The sequence below is a fragment of the Marmota marmota genome, unplaced genomic scaffold, assembly GCF_001458135.2.
Source record: "Marmota marmota marmota unplaced genomic scaffold, marMar, whole genome shotgun sequence".
Lineage (NCBI taxonomy): Eukaryota > Metazoa > Chordata > Mammalia > Rodentia > Sciuridae > Marmota > Marmota marmota.
The window spans coordinates 17,511,468-17,522,787 of NW_026000174.1; the positions used below are offsets into that span (position 1 = coordinate 17,511,468).

General features: G+C 35.0%; 1 protein-coding gene across 1 annotated transcript; it reads right to left on the reverse strand.

Annotated features, from left to right (window-relative positions):
• Window positions 1-3,201: 3,201 nt before the first annotated feature.
• LOC107157213 (olfactory receptor 51V1-like) lies at window positions 3,202-4,146 on the reverse strand. Its single transcript, XM_015503543.1, has one exon. The coding sequence runs from the start codon at window positions 4,144-4,146 to the stop codon at window positions 3,202-3,204; it is 945 nt and encodes a 314-aa protein (XP_015359029.1).
• Between the last annotated feature and the right edge of the window lie 7,174 nt (window positions 4,147-11,320).

The following is an 11,320-nucleotide window of genomic DNA, read 5'->3' on the forward strand; positions in this document are numbered from 1 at the left end:
ACGGCCGAGCCACTCCCGTCTCCTAGCACGGGTCCCTGGCAGGGGGGTGCAGAACGACCCCAGAGCAGGCTCTGCCGAAGGTGCAGCGGCGAACAGGCCACTGAGACGCTCGAGGCTGCAGTCCAGCCTTCGGAGGACAGGCTCGGCACGCAGCCCAGCTCCAACCTCTAGGTGCGGCTGCCGGACAGTGTATACAGAGCCACCAAGACAGCAAGCAGAAAACAAATGGCGGCTCCCGCGGAGTGGATTTTCGGCACAGAAACCACAGCCCCGCCAACAAATACCCAATCCACAAACTCTCCCTGTATAAAAATATTCTAAAAAAAAAAAAAGAAAAAAAAAGGCGGGGCGCACTGAGCTTTCTTTGCCTTGGGTACTTACAATCCACTGCTGATTACACATTCAGCTTCTCCGCCCGGAGCGAAGTGAAAGAGGAAGCAGATGGGAGCAAAGCGCCCGCGGCTCTGAGCATCCAAGCGTCTCTTTTTTGATTTCTTTGTTCTTCCTGCTCCTTGGCAAAGTGGTCCGCTACAGATTAACGGTGAAAGCTCTAAGAGACTGTGCGAAATCTCTATTAAAGCCACTGCTTTGAGCACCACGCTCAGCACTTCAGCAACCCCCGTATGCAGCGGCCATCTTCCTATGCTAAGAGTAGTTTTAAAGACTCTTCACACACACTCACACAGCACACACATACAAACACACAAACACAAATACCTATGTGAGGTAATGGATATGTCATTGCCTTGCTTGTGGAAATCATCACAAAAGGTATGCCCTATCAAAACACCACTGTATTCTATGCCTTAAAAATATAAATGTGTTTATTTTCAATTATACCTCAAAAACTAAAAAAATGCAAATTGATAAATCTAGATGTTCAATTCTTCTATAAACCAGTATTAGCATTCCCTATGATACATAGTCCCAAACTATATTATAGACCTAAGTATAAAGCAGTAAGAGTATAACCTACATTTTTCTGTTGTTGATCATGTTTTGATGGTGTCCTTAATAAATTAATTGGATAAGATAAGTCACAAAGATTTAGTCCTACGATTTATTTCAATGTTTTATAGCTATATAGTGGTGCACATCATAAATCATAGCTACTTTGGAGATCAAAGCAGATGGATGGCTAGTTTAAAGTCAGTCTAGACAATTTAGCAAGAACATCTCTCAATATTTAAAAAATGCAAAAACAAACAAACAAACAGATAAAAAGTCTTGGGATATTGATTACTCAATGGTAGAGCTGTTGTAAACTTGTGAGTCCATGAGTACAATTTCTAGTAGAATCCCTGTTATTATCAAATAGGTGTATGTTTGTATTTTTCTGTGTTTGTGTGTGTGTGTGTGTGTGTGTAGACTGATTACCTTTTACTAGAAATCTGTGACCCATTCCAGAGTACATTTTTTTCATTCTATATCTTCAAGAATCTAAAAATATTTTCCTTTTGGTCATAGGATAGCAAAAATTTTCAGTACAGGTTTATCAAAGACAATTATTATTTTCCTTCATTTTTCCAACTTTATTACAAATCAATAGCATATGAATGGATCATCTTACATCTATGATGCCCATGTCCAATTTGAAGAAGAGCTCATCATTAGTAAATGACAACCTTTCTAAAGATCATATGTAGTAGGTTATTAGGCACTGTAAGAACTCAATCTAAAAACACCAAGCAAATTGTCCAGCTGGAAGGTAGTCTCTTATGCATGACAAATAAACAGTATTTTTCCTAGACCAATTTAATCTCAATGATTAGAGATCTCTATGCCGAGGGGTAAAAAATCAACAGGGACTTTGTTTCCCTAGCACACTTTTATATTTTCAGTTTCCCTGAATTCAGCTAGTCCATTTCAGCACTCATGAAAAGTATATTAAAGGTCCTACATCGATGTCTACCATACATTCACATATTATAACAAGAAAATAGTTTAATGTTTTATAATCCCACCCATTTCTACATGTTTTGCCTAAAGTTTCACCACTTAAATAAGCAAGGGAAAGATGAAAATTCCAGTTTACCAAAGATCCTGTTACCTGAAAACTGGTGGTTTGACAAATGACTGAGACACAGAGGTTAGGTAATTGATTGTGGCTAACGCAGTACCCACTACTACTTAATTTCTTTTCTCTTCATTTCCTCTGTGCACACTCACCAATATCTGCTGAGTTCTCAGACCTTCAGGAATATATTTCTTTCTGTCTCCTTATGTGAAATACAGAAGAAAAGTAAGACAAAGGAGCTATAATAAAATTTAAATAGATAGTTAAGCTGAATCTCATCATGCAAACTATTGAAACTATATGTATTTTAAAAATCAATTTATGTTAAAGAAATTACTATTTACCTCATCCTTGATGTAGAGCTTATATAAGAAACATTTATATTTCTCGATCACAGTAACAATGCAGGCACTTTATTCTTTTAACGGAAACTAGGAATTGAAATGATAAATGAAAGTATGGCTTCAATCTAAACATTTTAAAATTATTTTAACGGCTTTCAAATTCTAGTTACTGTTGGTATTATAGTTTAAAGAAACTGATAACAAAACTCTCTTTTTCTCCACTAACGCCAATACTGATTATTCATATCTTTGGCTAAATTATTGCACATAGAATGGGAGGGGGAAAGTATTGAGACGATGGGCAATCGGGCATCAAGACTACTTACTCTTTGTTTATTTCACTACTCCATAAAAGATATAAAAAGTCCAGTCTCCATATGATGCTCTATTCATTGAAAGGCCATGTTACTGAACTTGTTGTAGGGTACATGCATAACAACTAAACATATTGCTTAAAATAATAAAAGGGACAAAATAATGGTTGATGTTTCAGCAATTATTTGATGAGATTTTAACACAAATACTTACTTTTTCCTGATGGATATGTTAAAAAATATTCTCATTCAGCTGTCCTTGAAAAGGTATAGATTTTACTGTCAAATCTACCTATATTAATATGGTTTTAATTACATATAGTGTGACTTATAAAATTGTTCTCCATGTTACACATGTCAACATCATAGACTTATGATAGCTGTGGAAAAAGTGGGGTAGAATTTGTAACAAGTAAATCATCATTTAAATGGAAGTGAGAAATATATTTTGAAATACTTACTGAATCTCAACTTTTCTTAACTGTACACATTGACTTCCAAATATATTCACATTGCAACTTAAGACTTAGACTGCTTTCAAGGAGAACAACCTCTGCACTCTCCTTCGTATCTGGTGGGTCTTGATACTGTAGATAATGGGGTTCATCAAGGGTGGGAAAAGGATATAGATGTTGCCCATGAGGACATGAACCAGAGGAGAGAGGTGTTTGCCAAAGTGATGAACCATGGTCAGACCAATGATTGGGATGTAGAAAACCAAAACAGCACAGATGTGAGACACACAGGTCTGTAAGGACTTCATTCTCTCCTCCTGGGATGCGATGGCTAAGACAGTGTGCAAGATCATAATGTAGGAGATTATGATGAGCACAGCATCCAGCAGCAAGTTCATGATCACCAGAACCAGAGCATAGATGCTGTTGAAGCGGATGTCTGAACAGGCGAATCGAAGTAAGTCTTGGTGCAGGCAGAAAGAGTGAGAGAGGATGTGAGGACGGCAGTAATTTAAGAACTTTAGGCGGATGATGGCAGGAGAAATGAATGAAAAACTTCTACACAAAATTGCCACCCCGATTTTCATGATATTGTCATTGGTTAGGATGGAGGAGTAGCGTAGAGGGTTGGAAATGGCAATGTAGCGGTCAAAGGCCATAGCCAGGAGGACAGAGGACTCCATGAAGGACAGACCATGAATGAAATAGGACTGAGCAATGCAGAAATCCAGGCTGATCTCTTGCATGAACCCATAGAGGACTCCCAGCACCGTGTGCACAGTAGACAGCCACATGCACAGATCCGTGAGGGACAGCATGGCCAGGAAGTAGAACATGGGATGGTGCAAGCTTGGCTCAGTCCTGATCACATGGAGCACCGTACAGTTTCCCAGGAACACCATGGCATAGATGGAGGAGAAGGGGATGGAGAGCCAGAGGGAGTAAACTTCTAGACCAGGAACGCCAGTGAGAACAAATGTTGAACTATTGAGGTGGGAGTGAGAGAGAGCAGACATGAGTAGAAGATGGAAAATCTTCCAAGAGAGCTATTTTAATTATTCAAGTTTGTGATTCCTGAATCTCTAGTGGTGTTTATATGGTTTAAGGAAGAAAATAAAACATTCAGTTCCATAAGAGGCAATATAGACACACCTGAGTCTCTATTCTTCGCAGATAATCATCTTCTCTCCTCATGGAAATGACAGTGGCAGTAATCGGTATTCCAAGAAATTAGAAGCTTTTATGCAGTAATATTAGTGTAAATGGGCACTTGGGATTTGGTGTGGAGGATGGACTTCTGGGAACCTCTGTTCAATTCTAAAGAATATAATGAATGATCACAGGTGTGAAGTGGCACCATGGCTGGCTTCACCCTCAGGAGACTGAAATATACAGGCTCTTTCCTCTTTGGTATCACAGCTGTACCTTCAACTTGCACAAACACATCATAAGATCCCTAAAGAAAAGGGTTAGTTAATGTAATCTAATTTTGTAGAACACAAAAATCAGCTAAGATCCAGTAAACAAGTGAAAACTGAACTGTATTGCATTCTATATTGGACACTTCCCTTAAATATTTACATATTTAAAATTTATTTCATTTTCTTCTTTATTTTCATCCCCTTTTTAATCGCATATGAGATTTCTACATTTTCTGATTCACAGTACTATTACATCTTATGTGTTTCATTAATAAGCTAGTACAATTGGCATGCATTTTATACTGGATATTAATAAATAATATTGTATGCTCTCTCTGTTATCAATAACTGTGCTGTCTGTATATAGTTAGAATAAAACTAGATATTTTGAGCATATATCACTTTTGTAATAACCAGTTTATAAGGTTATACTATATAGATCTAGCCTCTTTAGATCAACTGTAGTACCCAATGATTTCAGAACTTTCCATGAAATGCAAAAAAAAAAAATGACATTATTGTTTTGTTTGTCTGTTTTGCTTTCTTTTGTTTTGTCTTTTGGTGGTGGGGATTTAACCCAGAGGCACTCTACTCTTGAACTTGTAAGGTCTTGATAAGTTGCTGAGTCTGGCCTCAAACTTGCAATCTTCCTACATCAGTCTTCTGAAAAATTGGAATCAAAAGTATGCACCAATGTGACTGGCAACATGAGTTTGTTTTTTTAACAGACTTTATGAATTATTACAGCTTATAATAATATATCTAGAATTTTTTGGAACTCCATACAAACTTCCAAATGATTTGTAAACTTGGTTAAAAGAAAACTTTCTTTAAAAGCATGATTGTTTTTCTTAAAGAGAATTTAATATCTACAAATATTTTTAAAAATCACATATTTACAACATATATGGCATTATCGTGCAATGCCTCTGATTGCCAGAATACTATATGAAAGGGTAATTAAGACAGCTAATAAAGATGAATAATCACCTTGATACAGAATAGCATTATTCAATGTGTGTAATTTTTTTTCTGAATAGGGATTCAGTCAAAATATCAGTGACTAATGCAATGAGTTTCTGGTAATATGGCTAAGAGAAGCCACTGGGAAATTTAATCAAGGTATTGGATAGGTCAAGATAGAAGGGAAAATAAATGTCAGTTTTTAGGCAAAGACTTTCCCAGCTTGCAAGAACAGATATTTTAGTCATGTCACTAATAAAATTGATTAAATAGGGAGCCCCTTATTAATGATTCTTCAATATATTGTGACCACCTTTTGTTTCACTATATTTTATGTTTATGCCCATTAAATATCCTAACCAATAAAAAATTCAATGCATGTTTATAAACATGGGAAGAAATGATTTAAAATAAATTATATGACCTTTCTAATAGTATTTTTGGGGAAACCACTATTATGTGTTCTAGGTTAGAAATTGTTATAAATGTGTAAATCATTGATAATCATTTCCAAATTAAAATTACTGTGTATCTCTAGATGTGTGCAACATAAAGTATGAAGGTTGCCCAGAAATTTAAAACAGGACTCTCATATTTCCTAAGTATTCCATTTCTGAATTTATATCTAGCAGAATATAAAATAGACCTCAAAACATGGTATTTCCAAATTTATTGAAGCATAGTCACAATATCTAAGGTATGGAAACAACCTAAGTGTTCACTGGCAGACAAATAAGAAGTTGTAGTTAAAACTGAATACTATTCATCTTAAAATGAATGAAACTGAGGAAATTATGGTAAGTGAAATAAGGCACATAAAGAAAAGAGAATGGTCCATAATATCCCTTAAATTTGATACCTAAAAAAGTGAAACTGAGAGAAATTGAGGGTAGAAATGGTAGTTTCCAGGGAATAAGAGAGTAAGTAGATGGTCCAATACTGACTATAGCTAAAACTTTCACACTTTTTTTTCACATTTTGTAGTGGTGCATTATGAGGATGGGATTTTTAAATTTCATATTCATACAGGCACACTATGTAGCTATAGAATTTGGCCAATATCACTCCTCAGCACTTCCCCCTTTCTCCCCATCTGACTTACACCCTTTGGTCCTTTTTCTCTCCTGATCTCCTTTTGACCTCCATGGGATCTGCCTCAACTTTCTTTTTCCTCTTCCTCTCTAGTTCCAAATTTGAGAGAAAACATATGACCCTTGACCTGAGTTTGACTTATTACAATTAAGATAATGGTTTCTAGTTCCTTCCATTTTCCTGCAAATGTCATAATTTCATTTTCTTTATTGCTGAATAAAATTATATTGTGAATATATATAAGACATTTTCTTTATCCATTCACGCCTTTATAGACACTTAGGCTGGTTCCAAGATTTTATTATTGTGAATTGTACTGCTATAAACATGGGTATGTGTGTATCACTGTATTATTGTGAATTTAATTCTTTAGCATACTTATTGAAGTGGCATAGCTGGGTCATACTGTGATTCCATGTCCAGTCTTTTGAGGAATCTCCATACTGACTTATATAGTGGAAATACTAGTTTATAATCCCACCAAAAGTGTAAAAGTGTTCCTTTTACCCCACATCCTCTCCAGGATTGATTATTACTTTTAAGTATAAATTAGTAAGAGAAAATGTGGATAAAGTATGTGTGAACTTGGACACATGTTGAATTTAGTCATATTTGATTTTGTACAGAAGCTACAAAATTACAATGGTGTTTTTCCTCTTCAGTCTTTCGGGGTTGAGTGTCATAGCACTGATGAGCTCAGGTGAGATTGAACCAGGTGATGCTCTGCTCTCCTGTTTCAGTTCTCATACCACACACAGATGTCCTCACGTGGTCGTTTAGTGCCATGTTGTAAAGATTTTTGTGCTTCTTATTGGTAATTGTTGTTGAATATGCCCTCCAAGTGAAGTGGTGAAAGTGTGAATAATTCCTAAGTACAAAAGAATGGCAATGTTCCTTAGGGAAAAAATATGTTAGACAAACACCATTCACTATTTGCATGAGTTATAATGCAAATATGTGTTCAATGCTGATGAATCAATATGTTCCATCCAAAAAACAAAGGTCCCCATTCTGCACATAAAGAATTTCCACGAACAGTGGTGAAGTAACATTTATTATATAGATGGGAAATATGAGTAATATGGAAAAGCAAAAATATTTCAAGACATATGAGGTGACAACTGACTAAACTGTGAAGTGAACAACGTTGGTATTAGGCTGCTCAGTATTATACACAGGGTCAGGAAAATAAACTCATCTAGGCTGCTGCTGGTTGTCTCCCCAGGTTCAAAAGGGAATGGGAAATTATAGACAAGGCAAAGGTGCAGATCAGGGGAAAGCAAAATAAATTAAAACCAACAAGAGCATCATTAAGTTTTATCAAGAAAAAAGTTTTGAGGATGAGCATATTTTTGATAATGATGAAACTGTTTGTTTCACAAGGACATTGGTATATAAACATATATTATAACAGGATTTCAGTTGGTAAAATTTATTGGCCACAGGCTGATAGGAATTGAACCCTCCATAGCAGTAGATTTCTATGCATTGTTTATGTCAACTTTATATACCACAAATTCAATTGATAATGAGATTAGTTTATAAGTGCATGCCTTTTGACTGTTAGTACATATAGGTGGAGAAATAAATATTCATCTAATACCTGAACTCAACCCACTGGGAGAGAATTTAAAGCAGTAATTTCCTATGATAAATTACCTGTTGCACATGTACACCTTTGCCTTTTCTGTCTTTTGCAGCTTTCCATTATGATAACAAAATAACTGAGATGATTAACTTACAAAGAGGAGAGGATTATTTTGGTTCACTGCTTTGTATACTCTGGTACATGATCTATTGAGCCCTGTGGCAAGGCACCATACCACAGCAGGAGCACATGGCAGAATGAAAACACTGAACTCAGAATCCAGGAAGCAAAAGAGAAAAAGGCAGAGGTCCTGCAATTTCATGTGAAAGACCCACCTTCTATGCCTGACTCTGACATTGAATGGGTATACTATGATATTAATCCATGTTGTAGCATTACTCAGTATTCCATATCTTTTCATAGGTGGAAAATATTTTATTGAATGTATCTACTACATTTTTATATGATAATATTTGATGGACATTTCTGGTTTTTATTTTATTTTACATTTTGTGCTATTGCCAAGAATGCTATGGTGTACATTCATATACAAACATGTTTTCAAATCTTTTGGGCATATATGTAGCAGTTGGTTAGAATAATAATTCTACTTTTTTAACATTTTGAGAAGGTGATTAACTATTTTCTAAACCTGTTGTAACCTTTTGTATTCCCACCAACAAATGATGTTGGTTGAGATTTCTTAAGAGACTCAGTAACACTTGTGATTCTATTTACTTTGTGGTGATTCTGGTGGGTATGAATCTTGAGTTTTGATATGCTCTTCTCTAATGACTAATGATTGATGGTATAATATTGTTTATCATTAAATTATTTAATTAGAAGAGCTATGATTCCATTATCAAAAACATGATTTACAAATATATTTATTTCTGTCTATTGCTTTTCTTTGCGATGTCAAGGGGATGTCCTTTGAAGTACAAAATATTATAATTTTTCTTGATCATAATTTACATTTTTCTGTTGTTGATCATATTTTGATGGTATACTTAATAAATAGTTGCCTAAGAGAAGTCACAAAGATTTATTTGTATGTTTTATACCAAAGTTTTATAGATATTTACTGGTACACACCTCATATTATAGCTACTTTGGAGATTGAGCAGAATGGTGGATAATTCGGCCTAGACAACTTATCAAGACCATGTCTCAATATTAAAAAACAAATAAAAATGAAAAGTCCTGGTGTGTTGATTGCTGAGTGATAGAGCAGTTGCAAACTCATGATCACCTGAGTACAATCTCTAGTATAATTTTTAGTACCATCAAAGATGTGTGTGTGTGTGTGTGTGTGTAGATAGATTAGCTATTGCTAGAAATCTGTGATCACTTCAGAGTACATTTTTGCATATATGTAATCAGAACTCTAAGATCACTTTGTTTAGATACTGATGTCCCATTTATGCAGTACATGTTTCTTAAAATAGCTCTTTTTTCCTTCAATTTTGTCAACTTTATTACAAATCAATAGCACGTGAATGGATCACCTTATATCTATGATGCTCATGTCCAATTTCAAGAAGAGTTCATTATTAGCAAATGACAATCTTTCTAAAGAACTTATACAGTAGGCTAGTAGGCATGTCACAAACTTAATCTAAAAACATCAAGCAAATTGTCCGGCTGGAAGGTATGCTCTCATGCATGACAAATAAACAGTATTTTTTCTAGACTGATTTAATTTCAGTGATTAGAGATCCCTATGCCAAATCTTAACCTGTGCATGGGTGAAAAATCACCAGGGATTTTGTCTCCGTAGCACACTTCTATGTCTTTTGTTTCCTCAAATCCAGCTAGTCTGTTTAGCACTCATGAAATTGGAAATGGCAAGTATATTAAAGGACCTACATCAATGTCTACCATACATTCAGATATTATAAAAACAAAACGGTGTATTATTTTATAACCTCTTTTCCTTTAGCTCAACATGTTATGTGTAAAGCTTCACCAGTTAAATTACTAACCAGAAGATGAAAATTCCAGTTTCCAAAGATCCTGTTACCTGCAAACTGGTGGTTGGGCAAGTCAAAGGTGGGCTGAGACACAGAGGTTAGATGAAAGGTTATGGCTAAAGAAGTACTCACACCCTTCTTTATGTTTTTCTCTACATCTCCTCAGTACACAGTCACCCCTCTCTGCTAAGTTGTCAGAGCTTCAGGGATATATTTGTTTCTGTCCCCTCATGTAAAAATCCAGAAGAAAAGTAAGACTGAAGGATCTATGCTGAAATTAGAAAGTGAGACAGAATAGACAAATCTCATCTTGTAAACCTCTGAACCTATATGCATTTAGAAAAAATCAATTTGTATCAAAGAAATTAATATTTACTTCATTCTTATATAGAGCTTATATAAGGAATATTTATATTACTTGATCTTTGTAACAATCTAGGCACTATTTTTAATGGAAATGGAATTGAAATGAGTAATGATAAATGAAAATAATAATTTTTAAATATTAATTACTGTTGATATTGCAATTTCGATAAAGACACTAATAATAAAACTCTATTTTCCTCCACTATGGCACTTGCTGGTTGTTCCTATCTTCAGTTATATTATTGCACATAAACTGGGGGTGGGGGCAGTTGTTGGATTAGTGGACAATCTAGCATCAAGCTTACTTATTGTTTGTTTTAGTACTCTTTACAAGATTTAGGAAGTCCAGTCTCCTTATGATGTTTAGTCCATTAAATGGCCATGTGACTGAACGTGGTATAGGGCATATGGATAAACACAAAAATGCTGCTTAGAATAACAAAAATGGATAAAATAAAGGTTGGTCTTTCAGCAACTATTTAAAGGGAATTAGACATCAAAATTTACCTTTTTCCTGATCCATGTACTAAAATATACCTTCACTCATCTGTCCCTAATCAGTATGAATTTTACTTTCAAAAATTATCTAAGACATTAACATGGTTCTTATTCAACATACATATTATGATTTATAAAATTCTTCATAGATTTGTGGTAGCTGTGAAAAATCGGGGATACAATCATTTAAATAGAAGTTAGAGAATCTATTTTGAATTACTTACTGAATCTCAACTTTTCTTAACTGTACACATTGACTTCCAAATATATTCACATTGCAACTCAAGAC

What these genes read in the sequence shown, in the direction of transcription:
- LOC107157213 (XM_015503543.1), bottom strand. Translation starts at nt 4,146, where the DNA reads ATGTCTGCTCTCTCTCACTCCCACCTCAATAGTTCAACATTTGTTCTC.